The sequence below is a fragment of the Stigmatopora argus genome, chromosome 3 (genome assembly GCF_051989625.1).
Source record: "Stigmatopora argus isolate UIUO_Sarg chromosome 3, RoL_Sarg_1.0, whole genome shotgun sequence".
Lineage (NCBI taxonomy): Eukaryota > Metazoa > Chordata > Actinopteri > Syngnathiformes > Syngnathidae > Stigmatopora > Stigmatopora argus.
Window position 1 is genome coordinate 15957095 of NC_135389.1, and position 24700 is coordinate 15981794.

The 24700-nt window shown below is 39.6% G+C and overlaps 1 protein-coding gene across 6 annotated transcripts in view; it reads right to left on the bottom strand.

Annotated features, from left to right (window-relative positions):
* mef2aa (myocyte enhancer factor 2aa) overlaps nucleotides 1-24700 on the bottom strand; it is a 48716-nt gene that overhangs the window by 21704 nt on the left and 2312 nt on the right. For all 6 annotated transcript variants that reach the window (XM_077596035.1, XM_077596031.1, XM_077596033.1 and 3 more), the window contains exons 2-3: nucleotides 10512-10760; nucleotides 5351-5554 (exon numbers count right to left, since the gene is read on the bottom strand). In XM_077596035.1, coding sequence (XP_077452161.1) covers nucleotides 5351-5554; nucleotides 10512-10565 — 258 coding nt within the window. In that variant the 5' untranslated portion in view covers nucleotides 10566-10760. The remainder of the gene's footprint in view (nucleotides 1-5350; nucleotides 5555-10511; nucleotides 10761-24700) is intronic.

Below are 24700 nucleotides of genomic sequence, written 5' to 3' on the forward strand. Positions count from 1 at the left end.
AGGAGTATTTTTCACCCTATTTTGACATATTATTTGTGTGTGTGTGCGTGTGCGTGTTTGATGTAGGACCAAGTCACCAATTCCAGTTTATTATGTGATATACATTGGATTTGTAAACAGATTTGGATCTAATTCCATTACTTTACTTTCCTTTTTGATTTATTTTCCAAAATGTGCCACTTGAGTTAAAAAAGTATGGAATTGAATCAACCGTAAGTTAAATCTAGCCGTATCTCCAACCTCCTCCTAAATAATCAAGAACTAATAAAATACCATCTAAAAATATGCAGTGATGAATTCCTTCAATAAGACTCCAATAAGTTACAAGAGCAGAAACAATATTCCAATTATGGCAGTGGAAACTGCCACATACAATATTGCAAACCCTACAAAATCAACATCAAGGCAATAAGCCTATGTCAATATCTATGATATTTGGTTTTGCTTAAAAAGGCCTAGCCATCATTGTGGCAGTGAGCTCTATAGAACTGCACAAAGAGAGGAAAGATGGAAATGTTGGAAGAGAGACAGCTGACTGTAAGCCTTATAAAATCAGAATAAAGTACTTGGTTTCTCTCTTTTTGAAACTTTTTCAAATATATATCAACCAATGGTCGCAATTATAGTGGTGGTGGGCTCAAACTGTCCCCTCGAGCATATTTTTTCTGGGAAAAATCGTTCAATGGAAGCCGAACAGCTCCATATTTAAATACATTTATTTGATGTCGAATTGAAACCTTTTTGGCAACACAACAAAACAAAACAAATTTAGTCTGGGCATTCAGTTAAGAGTGAATATAATCACAGTTAATATTCCTATGAAAAAAGTCAGTGACAGTGCCAAGTACATGTATTGTAAATCTGTCATGTACCACAAAACCACGAATTGTTGCACTTCTGCACAAACTACTTCATTGCATTTATGTCGTAAAGCGAGGACCTACTTAAGTGGTGTTTTGTTAAGAAAACTGAGTGCTCAGACTGTACGATCGCATCCGTGTTAAATGAAACACTTTTAAGGACAAATAGATGGAAAATGTCTGACGCAGAACTGCAAAAGGGCCATTTTGTTGTTATTTAAGTCCACATTTACACAACCGATTTGTGCAGAAGAGTCTGCGTGCACAAGTGCATGAAATGTCCAATTTGACAGTGCAGTATACTTGTCCAGTGTGTAGCCGGGAACACCACCAAATTTCCTTCTCGGTTCTAAACATAGCTGACTGATGAGCGTGGACAAATGTTGACTTGACTTCCCATGCATTACCTGCTACTTTTTATAAATATTGAAAGGCATACCATTCTATTATTTTGATGGGATTTTTGTTTAAGGTTTTTCACCCACGTGCCCTTTCATTTGTCTTTCTTTGTTCGCACTCCACTACAGCCTCCATGTCTGTTGAGCCACCAGCACTAAGATAATTAATCAATCACACTAATTGAATAGTTCAGACAGCTAGCTCACCGCAGCAGATGTGACAATTTGCATTCATTAAAAGGTATAAATGAGTTCTAATCACAGCATTGGTCAGGTTTTGAGTGACAATCTAACCCCAGCACCACCACCATCAGCACATAAAACCTCAAAGCAACCATTGAGCAGCATGACACAATTGGTCATTGATATGATTTCTCCATCTCAGAATTACAGTAAACAGTAAAACTAACTAAAAAATATTTTGTTCTGTATGTAGTGAATGACTTCATCTTTTCTTCTGAACCACTTTTTATTGAGAATCATACATTTTATTCACTTTTCAATATAAACTGGTCTCAATTTGGAAATGAATCTATTCCACACAATGAAAATATTTTCCTGTGGATATGTTTAGCTCTTTTTTAATGTTATCATGGTAGCAAGTACCAAATATTGAATTAAACAAATAAATATGAAGAGCCTCTTTGTTCTGATGAGACACAAAAAGCCGCTGACATTCTGTAACGGTCAAAATTTACATTTTGTGTTGAATGATCTATACGAGCCCATTTATTACCCCCAAAAAACAGTTGATGCAATCGTGACATTAAAGCTAATGGAAGGGGCCTGATAATTATATGCTCATTTCCTGTTACTGTAGAGATTTTGTGAGAGGGAGGCTTTTCTTTCAAGAAGAGAAGAATTGTCAGCCCCGCCCCGTCCTTCAGGTAACAATAGCAAGACCTATTTATTATGGAGCAAGATAAGGCAAATTTCCCTATGAATGATCGCCACTTGTTTACGTTCACAATTCATCAGGGTAGAAGACATGCAATTCAGCCATAAAATAAAAAAAATCTTTTGAATAACAGTGAAGGTTATCAATTTTTCACAGTGAATCATGGTATTTGACTCAAATTTGATTAAAATCAATTGAATAGTCTAATTTCTATATGATTACAGTTAATGTGTGCCTATCCAACTTTAGTAAATCTCTATGACCAAGACAAGTGAAGTTTGAGGCACAATTTAAAAGGTTACTCCCAGGGCATACAGGCATCTCTGTGTCCACATCATGGTGAGAGGTTAGAAGTGGAGCAAGGGCAAAATCTCATTAGCTCCAGACAGGGAGAGAGAGAGTGAGAGAGAGGAGGTAGAATGAATATTATTAGATTAATCTAATGACTAACTGCAGCATTTTCATTTGTGGCATAAAACAATTTAATAATAAGCACAATAGGGGCAGTGGCACTAAAACCTGTCATGAGGACTTTGCCCCTTTCACAACAACACCACAGCATGGACAAAATATTTGTCAGAGGAAAAATGTCCAATTCTGCTTATTTGACTTCTTTGACAACAATTTACCATCTACCAACATGTTTTGGACCAGAATACAAAATGATAACTTAAGTGGCCACCTGCTGTCTAACCTGTGAACCAAATTGTCTGGCTGAATCAATTGTGAAAATATACAATTCTGGACTGTTGTGATATCGATCATGACTGAAATTATTTTTCTTTATACAGAATCTAATTAAAAATAGGCCAGTGTTGCAATTCTGCACATTATCTCAATTATATCAAATTATCTTTGTTTTAGATTTGGTAAAGATGCAGATTTTCCAATGTCCTACATATGAAGTTGTGATTGAAACACGTACGAGCACACATGAATAACCCCTAACAAAATCACACACAAAAGGAGAAATCTAAGCCAACTGGGTTGCTTTGGAATGCGAGCCAATTCTGAGATAAAGTTCACATCTTTCCACTGGGTTACATCCATCCATCTGTGGACAACATGGAGGCATGTTCTTCCACATTGTGCACTTATCTGCAGCTGCAACTCTGAGCCAGAATGTGACCGCTTTGATTGTGCTTCTAACCACAGGACGACCATCCCTGTGAAACATCGTGAGAGTATGAGGTCCACATTGGCTCGGGAGCCTTCTTGCAGTTGACAAACAGGCACATGATTCTTTACGAGACGAAAGACTGCTTTAACACAATAAAAAAAAAAATAGATAAGTGTCCAGGAAAAGTGGCCTCGTGTGAGTCTCATTTCTCTTGACAAACATGGAATTGACAATCTGATTGCAAGCGAGGAGTTTTAAAAAATGGCTTAATGTCACACACAAAGTTTGGAGGAGGAACCTGAATTTTAAAAATCATCACCCGCATTGACATAGCTGAGCAAATGCAGGTCGTGTGTGATGATGCTATGAAGTGGAATGGCTCGCAAATTTCTGCTCTGTTTCTTCACTTCTGAGCCCAAACTGTGTAGCCGTGAGAAAGATGGGTGGGGGTTGCTTGGACAATGCTGTATTGTTGTTGCCGTTGAGCAGCAGGGAAAAAACTTATTTGAAAGTAGCCAAAAAAGCCACAATCAGCGATGACCTCCTACATGTACTATACACGAGTAGAGTAATCTTAAGCTTTTTTTTGCTTCTTACTTATACTTGTACAACTCAAGAATCCCAGATCATTATTTCCATGTCATGCCATATTGTTGTTTGATGTTGAACCTTGACTTGTTTCGCCTAGCTGTTAAACACTTTATAAAACACAAGGCAAAATGGGACTTATCAAACTTCATCTGGTAAAACCTTGCAAGTGAAGAAGAAATTTGCATCCACCCTTATGTAAGAAAGACATGCGTCCATTTATTTTTTATGTGGGTGAGCCCTTTTTTGCTACAAGGCCCCTGATGAAAAATCGACTCAAAGAGTCAACTGGCTTGCCAGAAAGCTCTCTGCTGCAGCTCTGCCAAGCAGGTAATTCACAAGCAGCGGCATGAATAAAAGATAATGGGCCACAGCTGACTCTTCTATGCTACATGTAATGTCTCTAATTTCACAGCGTAAAAGTCTTTCATTAGGTGCAATAGGCAACAGACGATCGCGCTTGTACACCTGATCTGCTGAGTGGCTTAAGAGAATTATAACCGTAATGCAGCGAAATCCCCCTTTTTTTGCACGCGCGACCTAAGCACCGTATTCCATTAAGGCATTTTCTATAGTGATTTTCCTCATAAGGGCCGCAGGGGAGATGAAGCATGTATTGACTTTGACCAAGAGTTAGGGGACACCTTGGCTTGTTCGCCAGTGAATTGAAGTGGCACATTTAAAATATTCTCATTCAAATTTACACCGATGAGTAATTTAGACAATTCAATAAACTCAAGAACCATCTCTCCTTAGAATATGGAAGAACGCTGGAGTACACAAAAACTCCACACAGTCATTTAAGAGCTGAGAGTAGGAGCCTGAACCTCAGCACTGTGAGGCTGCGGCATAAATTTTTCCTGAACATTTATGTTGAATTCTTAATTATTGCCATTCCGCTAATAGGATCTCGTTTTGGTAACGACGGTCTGGTATATAGAAAAATAGTCCACCTAATTCATGTCATTTAGGTTGCTAATTAGCCAAACCATTCTCTATAAAGGCTCGACATTGCAGCCTGCCATTTTCAGGGGACACAGTCACTGCCAGAAACCTTTTTAAGGCTAGATGAGCAGTTTAGTGATATTCTACTGAACAATTGAGAAGCTAAAAGCCGACGCTGAGGACATGTCAGCAACTTTGGGGACTATCTCTCAGGAAACATGCTCCTTATAGTCGTTAGATAGGTTTCCTCCACCAGTTAGTGAACATGAACTTATCAGGTAGTAGAGACTTCATGTGACCTATGAAACCTTTATATGTACCACACATCTCCAGCATGAAAAAAGGACTATTATCTTGGTAATGGGTGTTCATGAAGGGATATTTCGTAGCCTTGAATACAGTACAAAAGTACCTTCATTATTCCCTGTTAAATGCAATTTCCCGCTTTATGGTAAAAAAATTGGCAGGACAAAGAGTAGATCAGTTGGGGAGGGGGTCCACGCGAGATCAGTCAACGTGAAAGGAAAAGAGACACGCTCACCTCTACTATGTCAGAGTTGGTTCTGCTCTCGTGGGGCTCGTTGTACTCTGTGTACTTGAGCAGCACTTTATCCATGTCCGTGCTGGCGTACTGGAACAGCTTGTTGGAGCTGTTGAAAATGATGAGCGCTATCTCACAGTCGCACAGCACGCTCAACTCGTAGGCCTTCTTCATCAGGCCAAACTTCCTCTTTGTGAAGGTAACCTGATAAAATGATATTTCTGTTAAATGGGAACTGACAAAACATACAACTCCAATAAAGCAATGCTGTTAACAAATGAGAACTCCCATATCAAAAGGGCATGATAAATGGAGTCTAGTACAAGAATACAGTCTTAAGTATTCATTTTTTTCAATATTTTATGTTGTAGTCTATTCCAAAATTGATTTAAAATGTATTTCCTTCTTATATGAATAAGACTAGAGAATTAGAAGATGCTTGCCCAATTTTAAAGCAAGACTGGTCTAGGATTTACTTTTTCATGAATATTAGCAGGAGTCAGGATTTTGTTAGTACTTTTATGGGAGTGGCAGATTATTTCAATTGCTTAAAAAAGTTTTTAGTCAACAGGCATGTTAATGAATAAAGTTATCTAATATAATCTAACATGGTGAGGGCTTGATACAGACAACAAAATGGGTTGTCCATTGGAAATGATGGCGTTCGTCCAACACATCTAGTTAAGAGGTCACGGTAAGATACGCAAGTCAGCGAGCTGAGTCAGACAGAGGCGTCCATACATTACTGTAGCCGCTGACTCCATATACGGAAAGCTATCTGGTAGCGCTGCACAAGCCTTGTAACTTGAGCCCTCAGATGGGACATCAGGTCATACATCACTCCAGTTGGTAATGTAACCCCCTGCCCTCTCAAGCAGAGTGACTGTCGTATATCTCTGCAGTTCTGTTTCTGTGGTAGACACATGTCGTCATATTACACATCCTCACTGCAAAATGCTTGTTTATCACAAATTAACAGATTTTTCAGGTTGTAATTGTTTTCATGTGCACTTTGTAATTGATGATATGAGACATAATTTATGCTTTAACTTTCTTTATGCAAGCTTGAATGCACATTTTGTATGCCTATCTGACTATCCACTACCTCTGCCACTAGGCCTCAAAGCACCAAAGCCCCCATAAAGGCAAAACTGTGAAGAAATGGTACATCTCATTCTGAAAATATCTACATAGTGAGTCAATCACCTTTTGCCCTGATCAATATGTAAGGAATATTTGTAGTGTATTTTCTTTCATTTTGCAATGTCATTAAAAATGGCATATGGTTTGGCATGGCAAACGTGCAATAAAGTATATGGGCTTATTTTCTTTCAATGCTGCGGATAGTATTTGTGCCACTCTGATGATGACTTCAAAGCAAATTACCATAACAATGCAGACAAGATGATACATGCAGAGACCAATTTAAGGACAATTTGCACCAACTGAGAGCACCTCGCAACCTTGCACTCCTAACCAGCTTTGGTACCAGGGTCAGGCACACTCTCATCTGTCCATTTCCGTGTCTATTTGTTTGCTCAACCTAGTGGAACGTGTGCAAGCGTATGCGTACTGGAGAAAGAGGGAGGTGAGGGGGAAAATGATTAACAAATTGTCTACTACTTAGCAGATGAACTCTAGCCATTAAGCCACAAAGAGAAATCTCAATTTTTGTGTGTAAATGGATTGAAAGGCCAAGGCATAGGGACTTTGTTCCAACTCGATGGGTAACACAGCGCGCATGGCTGCTGAGCCAGTCACCGCTCCACTCGTTCCTTGCCACAGACGCAATAATGGTCCAATAATATAACGCTGCCAGGAGAAAACGACAGTACCGCTGCGGGGTTGTGAGCTACATGTACAAAAAAACTCTACTTAAGCAGACTCATTCTAACCATGACAGAGAAAGTGCAGAACAATCAGAGACAGTGTAATTTCTCTAAATTCAAAGCCTGTGAGGTCGTAAAGAAACTCACAGCATGTGGTATTCCTATTCAAAAATAAAAAAACCTACCATACTGGATGATAGAATTTGATACAAGCCACAATCATTTCTGATGTTTTCTTGATGTTTGTCTGGCGTATTGGCTTTAGTGTCCAATATAGTTGCAGAACAACAATTATGTCAGCCTTGTGTTTCAGTCTTCTAGACTAATCAATTTATCTTCAATCCAATATTTACACAAATGTATCAGTTGCATCAAAGTACTAGGTTAACTGGTCATAAGAGAAGGACTTTAGGATTACTGTGTTTGCTGTATTTTTATTTTTATTTTACAGGAGTGGTAAGTGTTCGTGCATGTTTAATCTAGTGAAAACGATTTTTTTGGGGGGGGAAATAGTTCATTCCAATAAGGTCCACCAGGTGTTCAGGCCAATATTCAAACCAGTCAATTAAGAATTCACTTTTGTTCCTTTCAATAATGTGCTCCAAAGCCACTAGAAAGCTGACATGTCAGTCAGAGGGTCTATCAATGTCGTTCCACAGGCAGAGTCACTAAACAAGACATCTGGGGCTAGGTGTGCAGCTGTGACTGGGCCATAGTCGAAGATGCCAGAGTTGCTAACACTTCTGGAGGGGTGAAAAGCTGGAAGCCTTATTAGAACCTTGTGTCACCCGTGATGGCAGACATGAGTGGATTGAGAAGCAGAGCAAGAGAGGGAGAAAGAGGGAAAAGAATGTCTAGCACCAGCTGGCAGAGTGACCTTGGCCCTCTGGCTGCAGCGGTGCACGGTCCACCGTGGCTGTCGGTCCGTATCATCTCTACCGGAGACAGCAAACCGCCCCCAGGATCTCTATGTGGACAAATGAGGGTGCATAGGTCTTGTACTGGGTGGGAATGACCTTGAAATAGTATCCTGAATTGATTGTGAACTAATATAAAGTCTATGTCTTTACAATTCACAATTTAGAGACTCCTTGGGATATCTTACAAGGAAAGTGGCCCAAATATACCTGGGTTAAATTCAAAAGTTCAATATGAAGATGAGCTGAAGCAAACTTGGAATTCAACAGTTTTTCCCACTGCAGAAAGAGGACATTACATTAGCCACTACTGGAATCCATTATTTTTCACATTAAAAACATCATAGCATAAATATCATGACTGTGAAGAATCAAGCACTGTGCCGTTGACGGTCATTATTTTGAATTTATTGTCAATCAGCGTGATAATCTGGTTTTATGCGAACATGGCTGGGTTGTAATGTAGCATGGACAATCATGCCTCAAAACTATTACTTATTCTCTATGTTAAGATGTGCATGAAAAGATGCCGGTGGCCTCAAAGTGCTAGTACTTTTACTGTTTAATCATCCACATAGTATGGATTATGTATGCTCCCATGGAAGGGAACAGGAATATGAGATATTTTGCTGAAGGAATAATGCCAAATGTATCTGCCTTAAATACCAAAGACCAAAACATGAACTCCACCCACTGCTTTGGTATAGAAATATACAACATGTGGAACATAAGTAATTCTACGTCAGTGTCTATTTTGACTGGTGTCTCTGCACTTAGAGCCAGAGGAAGTTATGATGTTTAGACAAAAGATATTGAAAACTATTGTAAATAGTGAGCGTGGAATATTCACCTATGGGTGGTGACTAACTTAGTTCACCATTTATTTTTCACCACGACAGGTCACAAACTCCAAAGCGCAGTCCAAACCGTCATGTACGTGTGTCAAAATACAATATTTAGAGGCAGAGGTAGTATACAGACCGCATTTTACATGGTTCCAGGGACCAGTCTTTCACTTAGAAAAACAGTTATGGATCAATAACTACACTCCATGTTTTTTGTGTCCTATATTGAAAGGGTTGAGACTTAAAACACTTTCTGACCAATCAAGGATGTTTGGTAGACTATTCATCTTGTTGGGTGTTTATTTCACAGGCGCAGAAGGGGTGAATTCAATTCAGAATGTGGTTAGATCAGACCATACCAACTTGAAGGATGATGTTCTCCCCGTTGACCCGCCCTGCTAAATGAGAGGGTGCTGTGGTGCTGCGGCCACTTCTAATTGCTACCAAACATTACGCAAAAAGGGGCCCTGCCCATCTCCCAAGGAATTGGGGGTGGTTTGACTACAACTACCGCCCAACACTGATGCTGCCTCATCCATTTTTTTCTGGCTAAAATTGCAGGGTGGCAAGGGACCCGCTTCTGTAAATATGACAAAGAAATGTCATGGTCCTCGTTGAGCTGGATGGTCCTTGAGGGAGGAAAGTCTCTTTACATCAATGCATACGCTGACAGTTGCTAGATGTAAAGCTGGATGGAATTACGAGATGTAGATCGGTAGGAGGCTTTTTGATAACACTTGGCAGCATCAATACACAATAAGAGCACCGAGTACAAACCTCTGCCAAGGATTTGACAACCTAAATATTGTCATTTGCCTACCTAAACTGGGAAAATAACACTTGTCAACTCTAGCCCTTTTGTTTACTGGTTGTTTGCAGCGATCAGACAGAGAAAACTATGAAGGCTCTCAAGAGGAGGCGCAATCTCAAGTTATTGTGTGTTCCACAGAAACATGTAAAACTTTATTTTGCAGTACAGTATCCACATGAATCGACATACGACCAGATCACTTTACGACTGATCCGTCAATCCCGAATATGGTCACAAGTTGAAAACTGCCTGTGTACATCGTTTTGAGAGATAAATACTATAAGGCAATGCAAACTATAGTTAGTCCTCGAATGTCATCTCTCATTGCAGATTAGCAATGAGCTAATGTATTTTCATGCGCAAAGAAATGTGAAGTGCACTCTGCATTATAATGCAGAGCATGTGTAGTATTGTCTGTGTTTAGTTTTAGAGTTTAATTCAACAGGAATTTAATAAAGTACTTGAAAACTAGCAACATTGATCTTTTTAGATAGACTGTTCCTGATCTGCCAAACTATATCCTCACCCTTTTTGATTATGTAAAAGCTCATAACCGAAATGAATTTAATTATTCTTAATCTACTATTATGTGCATAAAACCGACCCATCTCAATCGACATGCATTGACCAAAATGATCAAAAAAAACTTTCGATTCTTCAATGAATGCATGCTTGTGTAATGAACAAAATCATGAGTCAGATGTGCTTGCCACTCAACCACTATGCAATATCTTTAGATATATGTTTGTGAAATAGTACCTGTCTGTTTCTTTCATCCATTATTCTGGTGATCTGAATCTTCTTCCGCCCCATGACTCTTCGTTGTCCTTTTTGCCGTTTCTATGGCACTTCACGGATGATATTGGACAAACGATGAAATACACATGCACACACACACGCACTATGCGTCTGCTGCTCTCCTAGCACATTGTACAAGTCCTTCTTCTGGTATGGGCACTGTCACTGGTCTCCACAACCCATATGTTCTTCACCTTGTACCCGGACAATCTACAAAAAGAAAGAGGCAGAAAACGGCCAGAGTGAGCAAGAGCAAAAGAGAGAGGGAACAGAGTTAACATGACACTCAGTAATGTCTCCTTAGGCACTTCAAAGCACAAGAGTCTTCTGTTCTCAATGTCATCCCGAGTATGAGGCCCACATGTTCAGGGCCTTATCTCCTCATGTGAGCCACAGCTGAGGTCAATGAAAGACAGCCTGTGACAGTGGGGCACATTAACCGACTATTATGTCACCACTTGATAAAAAATTAAAAGTCGATAATCAGGTAGGATGTAAAAATTATGCCAATTATCACATTTAAAAAAAACTACAAAAATGCTTTACTATATTGTTCTTCAATGAGAAAGTGTAGGATTTTTTTGTAGACCATAGAAAAGAGCAATTACATTCCAAGTTGACAATTGTAGGCTACAATGTTTTGCCTTTGTTTAACAAATTGCAGCATTACTCCGTTCATAATCGCAGGGGAAAATGGCCCAAATCCAAGAAATTTGTGTGGTCTTTTTTTTTTCAATCCAAGTGTAAAGATGGAATTGGGACTGGAGTTAAACAGAAGTGATTCAGGGAGATAGTGCATGAGTTACATGTTGTCACTGGGTGTGGTTACATGCACTAAACATTGCATTTCCAGGCAACTTTGAATATGCATGCAACTTTGAATGGCACTTAAGTCACAAAAGTCGTACTAATGGCACTGGTTGATTCGACAGTACTTTGAAAATATTATGTAGTACTGCCCTACCCAATTTCTGCTGGATGGAAATGGGGATCTTTGCCATAAGCCTGGAGGAGGGAGGATGCAGGAACGGGGTACTGTTCCTCAGCCTCCTAAACATCCACTACCAGCATCTCGTATAATAAATGGTATAGAAAGCCTCAAAACATACTTGGGGAAAAAAAGGTTTATAGATATCTAATCTATTTTAACCAATAAAATAGTTTGCAGATCTAGTTAGATATTTTGGGATTGTTAGGTGTTTTAAAGTAGCTATCTCTTTGTATGTTCTGTTAGATAAACTTAAAACTTATTTTATTTTGTGTTTTTAACATCAACCTGTACAAGGGATGTAAGATGGAAATTAGCCTTTGGCTATAATTTTACATATTTACATGTATATGTTCATTAATATGCATTGTCCCTTTATTAAGTAAATCAAACTCAAATATAATTATTTAAAGTTCAAGCACGTCCACTTAGTGCATTTATGCTCAGCTTGCAAACACAGCATGGTGACGTAGCATTGACCTTCCCAAGCTGGCCATGATGCCAACTATGCTCTTAAGATAATTAAGACAGCTAGTTCCAGGCTGACATCGGTAAAAGTATCCCGGGCGGCAAGGGGATTATGGGGGTGAAAAAGGTGGAAGTATACAGTATGTATATTCCCACATGAGCATGTAACCTGGCCACTTTTCACTGGGGGACGTCCCTGTCAGTCCTGCTTCCAAGAAAGAATAATGTATAGCCTTTGCCCCAGAGGCACATCAATCACTTAAAGTGAGCAGATACACATTTATAAACAAATATGTAGAAAGGTTAACAGCTGTCACAATTAAACACAATGGTTGTGAAACCAGCAAGCCAGAGGCCAAATTGGCAGTGTCAATGAAAATGACCGCTTTCCAGTGGCATGCACTCATTATGGCTTAGAGATGAACTGAAATTATGGTGTCTGGCTTTCTGGATCATGGGAAACCTCACTGAGATCACCCTGCTAACGGGTTACAAATGTATGTATGAGGCAGGATGGGAAAATATGCAAATTTGGGGCATTGATATGGAGCTGGGTAATTGAAAATGTTACTGCCCTGCACTCCTGACAACATGAAATATTTGTATGGACCATAAAATACTCATCAACCAAATATACAAAACTACAGCAGCTGCATGACTATATGTGGTACCACTATGCAAAGTGGTAAATAACTTTATAGGAAAACTGTAACACAATGTTTTTGTAGGAGCAAATTTGTTAGTGAAAACATCAGATCATTTTATCCAATGACATGTTAGAATCTTTTTGAAAGATCAAGACAAAGAACAGTGTCAAATAACTAAACACACAACAAAGCAGGTGACAAGTTACAAAAAAATGCAACATTGATTGAGTCAGACACAGCACACAGTCAGAAGGGTATGACAGCTAGCTGTAAAAAAGGATTAATTCTATGGAAAGCAAAAATACTGAAATAGCCTTGAGTGAGGTAACGTGAATAACAATTTGATGAGCCAACAATGTGTGTAGATGTTCACTTTCAAGTGAATCAATGGCTAATCAGTGTATAGTCAGCTGAGCTCGATGGGGTGTCGGTAAGTACAATAAGTATGTACCTAAATAGTATGTGCTTTATATTTTGACACAGTTTTTTTAAGCTATTAATTTTGGCCCCTTCCTCACTTCAAAATTTGGAATTCAAGACAGTGTGTGTGCTCATGACTGCCGGCTCTGAAAGAGTGACTGAAATCATCCTTGTTATATGATCCTGGTAAAACTTAAATTTGGGTTTTAATAGCCAAATGGGACACGTTGAGGCAGCGTAAAAAGCATGAACCTGCCTGGCAACTTGGCACAACCCATTAGGGTTATTTCCGTGCATCTTTGGATGAAAATAAATCAACATCCATCCTAGAAGTTCCAGGCATTTCATGCTTCGCTTATACCACTCTGGGCAAGCCTCAGTTAAATTGAATAAAGCCAGTGGCCTCGGCTGTCTTCGCTGTTAACACTTGACATGTGACTACAGCATATGGGTTTACGAATCACCACACACCCACGTAGACGCGAAGGAGGAAAACTTAAATGAAAAATAAAGCATAAAAAGCAAATGATGACACACTTGCAGCTGCACTTGTGGTTTACAAGCTATGTTGTGCACTGTAAAACATATTTTTGCTTCCTTTGCCAATACTTTTTTACCTTTGGATTAATTTGTTGCGTTTTAGTACTTAAAAAAATAATTACAAATCAATTAATACAGTTTTAAAACAAGATATTTTTCACAGGATTCCAATGACGTGATCAGCCCGATTTCCAATCATGTGAGTGGATCAGGGCCATCTCTAGATTTAATAGTTACATATAATTCTGCCCTCCACCCAAGAGCTTTAATTTGCTAAGCTTCAGGCTAAGGTTTGTCCAGCATGTGCAATAAATTGAGAGTGTTGCACACCTGCTGTCTGAATTCCCTCAGATTGTCATTTCACATCTGTGTAAGAGAAATGTCATGGCAGCGTCCATTATGCCTCTAGACTTGAGCTGTCCCGCTGTGACAGCCAGGATAATGATTTGCACATGCTCGCATACTGGATTTAAGGGTATCACTATTGGTGTATCTGGCATTTGGCTAGATTCCTTTGATCGGCAAAAAATATTATTTGAAAAATTATTATTTGATTAACTTATCTTAAATACAACTAACAAATTAAAGTAGCCTCATTTTACTAGTTTTGATTGTATGGTAATCAGTGCAAATATGACATAACGCCACATAAAATGACAGGGGTCACAGCTAGTTAACAATTGCTTTTGAATGTATAATACTTCACAACTGTGACTGTGTCTACAAATCAATCACAACAGACCAATTCAATAATGTGGCAGATCTGCTCGCAATTAGTATCTGAATACAGTCAGACCAAAATCAAGTTCGTATGAATATGACACAAATTAAACCCCGCCCATCACTGTCTATGATTTCCGGCGGATGTGTCATGTGTGGCTTACATGTTTGAATAAAAAGTTAGCAACATTTTTCAAAAGTTGAAGCTCTTCCTGAGAGAGGAAATCATAAGTGTCGTGGGAGCCTGGCTCGTGTTACAGCAGCGATCCCAACTGCTTATCCTCACAAGCCAATCACAGGCCTTGGATAGACAAGATTCGACTTCCTGCCCATCCACTTCCTGTTATTCTACTGCACGTCTGCATGATCTCTGCAGTCAAAGGCGAAAGCTGAAGAGGAGGAAAGGGAGGGACCACCTAGGGGACACCCTTCCCATCTGTGCACCATTGTGGTGATTAGTCCGAGACTAAACAACCACAGAGGGGCTCATCTCTGGTGGCTAACCTCCATGGTCTTGTGTTTATTTGGAAAGTTCATTAAACAGGCTGGACGACATGCACACAACTGTAATCAGTCGTCAGAGATCTGTCTTTTGTTTATTGTTGTTTTTCATTTCCCAAGCACTCAAACGAGTTTCGTAAGAATCAACTAATATCCATTAGCACCATGATGAATATCCAGATTTATATAGCAGTCACCGATTTTTCACAATCTCTATACATCTAATCTTGGGGTGAGCTGGAGCGGACATGTTTGGGAATTTGTTAGACCAATCTGTGCCAACCTAAGCACACTGGCACAGTGAAGGTGAATTTTGTGGATGAAAGGTTGACTTTTACTACACTGCCAAAGACGGGTGAGTTTCTATATTTTGGTAATAGATACACTACTAGTCTAAGTCACTATTGGTTGAGGTGCACACAAGAAGCAGGTAGAGACACTCATCTTCAGCATATTTCAACAGCAACAGTATAAATGGTTGTGTAGGTAGTTATTCAGAAAAACACTTACCTAAAAGCACACTAAAATTACACCAATTTGTTTGAATGGCGCCTCGACAACCCTTGGGGTTGGGAACAAGACTCCCCCCCCCCCCCCCCCCCCCAACTCCCATTGTTCTTGGCTTTTATCAGGAGTTGTTGTACCTGTAAATGAGACTGACGGCCTGAGGGAAGCGGAGGCGAGCCAGCCCTTTCACGCCACACATCCACTCCCCCTTCACACTCTACCAGTCCATTTTTGTGAGCTTATCTCCCTTTCCAGTGGTGAAAAGGCAGGATTGTGGCCCCTGCAGCATCACTAGTGTTAACGTCTCCTGATGATAATCTGGCGAAGGGGCTGATCCCTCAACAACAAACGCTTCCCGTTCCTCTTTTCAGGCGTTATTTCGCTCTCTCTCTCTAATTCCTTGCCTTTTCTCTCTTTCTTTCAATGAGCTCATGTTATAGCTATATCACTTTCACAGTGGTTTCCACAGCATTTAATGAGACATAATGAATAAGTGCCATCACAGTAACACAAAAGAAAAAAAAGTGAGAAATGTTGCATTATCTAAAAAAAAATGACCAAATTAGAGCTTGGTAATGTGGCCTTAAAATAAAATTATTTTTTCTTAAAAAATGAAATAAATGGAAAATGCATTGGCAACAAATCATCTGTCATTGATTGGAAATTCCACTCACTACTCGGTTATCAAAATAAATTCCATTTCATGAAAAATTACTTCCTTTATGTAGTGACCAAATCCAGCACATTTCTTATTGTATCTATAGCAGTGGTCTCAAACCGGTCCTCAAAGGGCTGCAGTGGGTGCAGGTTTTCATTCCAACTCAACAAGAGGATACCTTTTGCAAGTGTAATCAGTTAATCATTTGATTGCAGCCAGGTGCTACTTATTTTAGAAGACACCTGATTGGTTAAAATGTCGGCACTGGATCGGTTGGAACAAAAACCAGGACCCACTGCGACTCTCGGCGGAATCGGTTTGAGACACCTGATCTATAGTAATAGCATATATTTCTAAAGCTCTTAGAATTTATTCATCTTCCTCACAATTTAGTCACAATATGCTAATTGTCCTCCAAAGTCGCAAGACTAAATTGAGAATTTGTAGAAATTTGTGTTAAGATATTTTCTTTTCCTTTTAAAATGTCTCTAAATCACTAAAAGGGTCTGAACATATCAAACGAATTTCATGGTAAGTCACCTTTAAATTTTAAACAATACATAAAATGCACTCTTAGAGGACTGAACACTTGAAAGTTATATAAAAGGTCATTGGAGAGCTTGTTCGCTTTACTCGATAAAATATCTATCCTTCCTAACCGGGTTTAACAAAGCCCAAAAGAAAACTCAGTCAAATGGCATATAAAAATTTAGAGTTAAAAGGAGAGTGTGACCTAAACTAGCACACACCCAAATAGCAGTCGAGCATTCAACGAGCGGTTAATCTGCCACCATGACGACAGTAGCTCTGTCCAATTCTCCAATGACCCATCTGTAATCCCTCGCTGGATCAATGCGAGTTCAAACAATCCTTCATGCCGCTCGCACCTTGCGCGAGCTGGGGAATGGCAAAACGAGAAGCTACTTATCACCTATGAAATGACATCAAAAAGGAACCAACCCCCACCACCTCCCCAGGAAGAGAGAGATAAAATGTGTTACCAGTGGCCAAATTACACGTGTCTGAAAGCAAAGCAGATCCTAGCATGATTCACCGGGAAAGAAAACCTAGAAACAATGACAGCAACTAACAACTGAATAGGACAAGGTACGCTGGCAGCGGGAACAACCAGACATCTTCCATCTCACTCTCGCTAAACTGTCAGGGGCAGCGAGGACTACGCAAGGTGACTTTGACCGAGTGCCCTGGGGTTTCACGAGAAGACACTACATTAATTTCATGTCTCTTTTTTAGCCGACTTACTGTAGCACTACGGAGTAGAGCGCGGGGTAAAAATGATACACACACCGGCATAAAGAGAAAGTTACAAAAAAGGCTATGAAGGGAGGTAATGAAAAGTTTTTACAACCACATTTCTCATGTTTGACAGCAAATGTTTTATGAAAGTGATAGTAATATTCTCATTTAATACCGAGCAGTTCATTTTTAGGCTGTAGTGTTGTATTATTAAGGCCTGTGCCCTAATCAGTGATTCAAATTACCATGACGATGTGGAAGAGATTGACAAACCCAAATTTTTGGATTTGAATCAGAAGCCAGAGTTTTAATATATTTGAGTGTTTTGTCACTTAAATAACAACTACAAATTAATCAGAATATATAGCTCTTCTTATTTTAATATGTTCATGTGTATTATTTACTAATAGAAGACTCATTCCTTGATAACATATCAGGTTTTTTTAGTTAAAATGTTTTTGGAAAGTAAGATTTACAAAATTGGCAGCAGAAATGACGGTTTGGCTGTGTTCATGTGAGGTATGGCAGGCAGAAGGAGGAAGGGGCAAGACTAAAAGCAGCATCCCGCACCCATGCCATCCTACCTCGGTGGTTGTGTGTGCGGCAGCGCGGTAATATAATTACTGCTGGGACACTTCTATTCCCAACGATCCATTTGCGTCAGTCAGGTTCTTGAGGCCTCAGCCAATGAATGCATTCTCAGTTTCTCAAGGATAAAGAGATGACCCTCTCCTAACGGTGGTATCTATTTCATGAGGCAGAAGCTCCTTTCGTTCTCAAGGTAAATCCCTCGATGAAAACTTTTACCCAACTACCGAATGACAACTTTTTTTGATGCAAGGGTAGGGTGATGATTTATGGCTCATTAAAAATGAATGCAAATGAGAAGTCTGACACACAGCACAGCTTGTATCGTTCTCTAGCTGGCCCACTTTCCGCCGCTTTTCTCTCACCACCGCACAAAGCCTAGCGTCTGGTTTTCTTCAAAACAAATGCCGGATCATCTTGAATATCCAAGTTGCAGACAAATAAGAAATGTTTCTCTGAACCTTTCAATGGAGGACTAGCTACATAATGTACTTGTACACTACTTTTGTTTAGAAGATAGCAAGTCTTCTCAGATTACGTTTGAAAATAGAATAGAAAACTACGAATGACCTCAAACTCCTTGTAATTTGCAGACGTTAAAGAAGCCGCAGCTTGGTTGAAACTGATTCCAAAACATTAAGGACATTTGTTCATGGCAGGTCTACCATGCCATGTGGCGTAAATGTAATTGACAGATGAACAAGCTAAATCAGCCAAATCACGTTAACATTGTTTAACAAGTTAATGACTTGACACAGTAAACCAGAAAAAAAGTTATTAGAATCATTGGTTCTCTCACATTTGCACGTGATACACAAGGGTTTTCTCAGGTTAAAGCAATTGAGACACATTGAGGTTAGGAACTAACTACTGGTTTGTGTAGTAGCCTGAGAATTCCCAACACATTTTATCTAGGGCTACAAAATGTTTACTATAAAAACAGATGGAGACAACATTCCTGTTGGATAACTTTAGTCACCCCTTGTTTCTACAACTGTCCATCTTTTTGTGCACTGTAAAATACTTTGATCGTCATAGCACTTTTCGTACCTGGAGGGTATGCTAAATTTGCTTTATCTTTTGAGCCTTTTTGTCTTTTCAGGGGCCACATTCTTGTCCATCCCTTATGTGAATGAAAATTAAAAAAGGAACCAATTCTTAGTCTGCATACAATACAAATCCACAAAAAGACGTCCTCAAACCTACCTCAATGCAAATCTGCGTAATGTATCGAACATTGGAACGCCATTCAAAATAGAGGAGGCTCTTTGTGTTTGTTTCCAATAATTTGCATGACTGTCTATCATCAGATGGACTTTTCATTGGGGAACAATGATAATGCCAATGCCATAGGGAGCTATGGTGCCCGACCCTCCCAGGAAGCCTGGAAGCCGTGTTAAGTGCGGCGGTAGCCTTTTGATGTTGCGCGCACACTGCAACTCTGATATGGTAAACAGCGATGATGAAGTGAGATCTTCCTCCAGGGGGAATGCACAGTGTAAGGATATTAGAGGATGTCATGCATAATGTGTCTCAGCAGCTGCACCAAGTTTACACTGATCTCACAGCATGGTTGGAAAACAAGAAAGATCAAGATAAGACAGAATCCAGATATTCATTACTTCCACGTTGCTTGATAATCAGCAAGCTATTAAAACAAACGAAAAGACGAGAAAAAAGGTTGGTACTGTATGTTTTCAAGGGGTCCCCTCTAGTGATCCAAATGCTTTTATAGCCTGATTGTAAAGGATTAAAAAAACACCCTGGTATGAATATTTTGTTTTCTCTTCCCATTTTAATCCTTCATTTTATGCCTTTTTCTACACTACGTTGCATAAAGCCTTATGCAATCTGGGCCAGCCAGGATGGGCCATGAGTCACAACGAAACTGGAGGGGACCACCTCAACCAGCATCGATATAAAACCAGCACCCACTGTGGCCCTTTCTGGAATAGTTTGCCCATCTCTGTCTTAGACGCAACAGCCTCTTTGCCCTGGGCGAGCCCTAGTCTGTCTCAGCCAGACATTCCTGGGCAGCTGTCCCTCGCATTGACTGGATATTGGCTCGCAGCACGGGAGCTTAGCTCAGTGGTTACAGCACTTACATTTAGTATTCATAACCAAGATATTAATGCTGGTTAGCAATCAATGGCCTGGCAATTCTATGCCAGTTCATCAAATGTTTACCAATGTGTCAGAATTTTTATGTAAGGTTTTCAAATCTCAAATTAGAACTTGGATCACCTTGAATATTCTCTCCAAACACTGAGGAAGAAAAGGCAAAAAGAAATTGTTCTAAAAGCCCTGCTGCTTGCCTCATCTGGATTTCAAACCCAGATGTGATGATTTGTCCACCCTTTCATAAAAAAAGGACACCAAGTCCGGTTATAAAGGGTGTGCAAGAAATCATAGTGATCCCTGCATTGTCATGATTCACTTTTCACAAATATATTTGTGTTTTTTTTCCATAGAACATATCCCCAGCTTTGCACCAAGGTTTTTTGTTTGTTTGTTATTACAGGTTTTATCCTTTCCGTGACAAATGAACACGGGACAACGGGTCCAGAAATGGGGAACTGCCAGGAAAATATGTTGTAAGAATACATCCACAAGCTATGTGCTGTGTATTTGTTATGGACAAGAAGTTAATCTTGATTGTTAAAAGGAAGAACTCTTATCCTACACCTGTACAGTACACATCGGTACTAGTAATTAATGTACACTGCCCCATAATTGTATAGCCAAAAATTTTGTGTTTCAAATTACTAGGTCAAATATTAATTTACAAGATGAAGGCTTGTACGTGAGTATGGTCACAGGGGTGGGAAAAAGCAAACCAAAGAAACTGCACGGTGCTGACAGCTCACTGGTGGAGAAGCAGACACCATTTTCACCTCGACAGGCAAGCTGAGTCGCAATCTGCGAGCTGACCAGACACCTCGCAATATTCATAGTACTCCTGGTGCTGTGAGCTGAGGCACAACAACAACACCTAATCAGAGTCCAATTTGTTCTCTCAGAATCAGAACTTGAATTTGAAAGGTCTTGGTGCTCAGAACTTGCCACCAAAGAGTCCTGAGACGGATCCCAGCCATGAAACTGGAGCGTGTGTGCTTGTGGGGGCGTCACTTCCCTTTGCTGTCGTAATAGTTGATGTGTTTGCTGAATAATGCGAGGACTCAGCTTACCTCCCGCTGCCTCTGGCTGTCTTGGTTCACGAGGCTCCTCAGACAGACAGAAAAACAAGGATATCGCAGGCGGCCCGCCCTCTTCCTGCGGTGTTTCAACTTTCCTACAGCTACTGGATTGAACCAGCGTTAAGACAAGGAACAATTGGCTTGTTTATCCGCTGCTTGACAAATTTGAAATATTACTTTAGTGTGACTCAAATAGGAATTTTAAAGGGATCATTTAATAGGAGATGTATCTGGTCAGACTAGTTCAGGCCGCAAGTAGTAGTCCTATTAACGAAAGAGGCAGTGTGAGATGTGGCTCATTTGCATGAGACAGGAAAGTTTCCGCCAAATCACAGGTTAAGTAAGCAATGAGATTTTTAACAAAAAAGAATACATGTGCAAACATTCAGAACAAGGATTGTATTTTCCCTTGGAAAGGAAGCATTTCATCAACAGACTGCCAAATTACACTTGTCAACTACATACAAGGACAAATTCATCAGCACCATGTCCCCTTTGCTAGAAACTGGCAAGTCTGACCCCAGTCTAGGTGCCAGTTCATGATTGGACAAACTCAGTATGAAATATATACAGTAAATTAGCTTGTAAGGGGAAATTCTAAAAAAGTAACATGAAAAAACCCACAGCTTTGGCATCTGTCCTTTTGCAAGACACCAATAACCCCATCTGTCCCTGGGCACAAATGCTTGCTGTGTTCAGAATATAAAATGCTGCCATATTTTGTGTACAAGCATGCATTTATGACCATGCAGATGATTATTCTTCTAAAATCAAAACTAACAGATTTACATTTCCATCTATGTTTAATTTGTTTTTCAAAGAAAGTTGACTGTTGATTTAACTGTGCCTGCATTGACAAGGAGGCTAAATTGAAAGGTAAAATCACTTAGATTTGTGCAGGTACGGGACAATAAATAGCTCATTTTTGTTCAAATTGGGTAGAAAGTTTCCATGCTCATCATTCTATTGTTTATTTTCAAATACCATGTCTTCATTTTATCATCAGAAAACATTAGGGAATCGAAATCTACAGTGCTAGATGTTTTTTAAGATCCATATACTCGGGCATCAGGAACTTAATACAGCAGGGTATATTAGCAGTCATGTGGATCTTTTGATCTAGTAAATTAGATTATAATATATTCCTTTGATTTATGTTTTTTTCCCCTTTTCCCAAGTGTCATTAAGATTCTGTTAAAATGCAACTCGGCAAATAGATGTGTCTTTTAAGTACTGTTTCAAGAGTTGATTTCATTGAAACGCTCTATCTCAATCATTACCAGCAATGAGCTTTTGCCTGATCCGAAGCCTTTTGGACCATGTTTTAAACAAAACTGATTCAACAAACTACCAACCCATTTAGGACTTGTCAATCTTCTCAGTAAACCCTTTAGTTATGCAGATTGTGTTTGTACAGTTTCTCCTGCACATCCTAGGAAAAAAAGGGAAGACGACATTGCACAAAAGTGCTAAATGGCTGCGCAAAGTCATCACCTCACACTTACACCGTTTCCACCACAAGTCACAACAAAGAAGGTAACTATGAACATGGCAGAGATGGAACCAGCCAGCCTTAGGTAAAAAAGAGACTACCATTACAACAGGTTTCAAAAACGACATTTTCACCTTCGATTGAGCATCGTTGCAGCCCTATTTATCATACAGATATTCTAATGCATATGAGGTTTTTTGTATATTTCAAAATTGTTCTGATATTTAGAATAATTTATTTTAAACCATCTACTTTGATGACTTTTGTTACATAACAGTCCCAAGGCACATTTTCACATGTGCTAGTTTTGATCCACAATCAAAATGTATGTTGACAGAGATTTTGAAATGTGGCAATGAAAAGCAGATTAAAGGCAGATTTGGAGAATGATTCCGCTCCAGGATCTTTCAAGTGAGCTTGGAAGTGTGGTCCAGTTCAGACCTCTTGTCAAGATCGGTCACCAGAGACAGAGGGAAACAAACAACACTGGTCCTTAAGCTGCTCTGCCCTGATCAGCAGCACATGTGCTGAGTTAGCCAAACCCAACGGCTTACAACCAGAGGTCTAAGTCAAGGGCGGAACAGTTGAAAGGTCGTCATTTGCCGACTTGCTGTGCAAACTGGACCTCGCTGAGTAATACTTTCTCCCAGCGCTCACGCCAGGCCATTAATAGCAAAGTTGCCGCTTGGGAGGTCTGTTTACTTCTCCTAATATCCACTTGGAATTTGAATATTTGCAAGACTGACGTCACTCGTTGCTTCAGGTTATCGAAAAAAAACAAAAGCCCAGAAAACCGAGAAGGTGTAAAAGAGTATTACAGGAATTCAGGTCTAAGTTCTCACGATTTTGCACATTGTTTTACTACTGATACCAAAGCATATAGCCCTAGCGTGACACACTGCACACACAGTGACCCATTTATTATGAACCCAAAAGTATAAATAATAAATGTTTGTATTAATTGTGATGATTTCTCAATTGAGTAGCGGAAAAGACTTCACAAGAAGTGACTGATTTATTAGCTTTTTTTAAGGCAGCTGGCGTCCCGTAAACTGCGTTGTAAAACATTATCTGCCAGGCTCAAAATTCTGCATGCGACCTTCAGGTCTCACAGTCAAATGCTGGAATCTCCATATTGATGATGGCGCACCGACACAATGTGTCATATTACCAAATACTTGTGTCAGCCAAACAGGGACAGAACCTTACTGAATGTGCTTGATATTGTTTATCTTTTTGAAAAATATCTTTTTTTTCATATTTGATACAATTAGCTTAACAAATCTAGTGACATTCAATAATGGCACACAATGACAAAGATTATCTTAACCAGTTCTTTTGTGGATCCAATCAATTTTGCTAAAGGCAATATGGAATGGTAATCAATTTCAGTGAAAAAAAAACGATTTAATCATTCTACTGGTGTTTTGGCACAATTTATAGGCACAAAAAACACTTAACTGTAGTAAAATAATAAAACAAATTAGTTCATCATTAAATTTAAATGGGACTCAGTGAAACTTGCCTCATGGAGGATTTTTTTTCCTACTGTCAAGTGGTAAATACAGGAGCGAGCCAAATTTGTGTGCCTGGCCATGCTTACTAAATGTTACATTTTCACCATGGGAAGCAACAGTTTTGAGATGGCAGTGCAATTTGTGCTCTTGGCCCAATTCAAAAGATTTTTGATTTGTGAATACACTATTGAAACCCAATGACAATAGCATAAATGCAACTTTTTTCCCTTCAGTGCACCCTGGGTTCAAGCTTTCCTCCAGAGAAGAAGCCAACAGCAGGAAAGCGGAGGTTTTTTACGCTTTATGTTAAACGGTCGTTCTCCCTGACAACCGGCGTTAATTGCAGATCCGACTCGCCCACACACCACATTTGTGGTGGAAGGAGAATGTTGAAGCACAGGGCTAAGGTGGGGACAGAGTGTTCAGTGAGAGGATGCTGCAGCTGCTCATTTCTTCACACATCACCCTTTCTAGCCTTTGGGAACTTTGGGAAAAGACAATATCATGTACGACAGGCACTTAAAAACACAGTTGGACGAAACTGCGAAGCACAAGGAGTGGTAAAATTGACTTGTAAGTTGCAAAAGTAATTATAATTTCGCTTATCAAGTTCAGCACCCCCCATTCCCGGAAAAAAATAACGTTCTTTA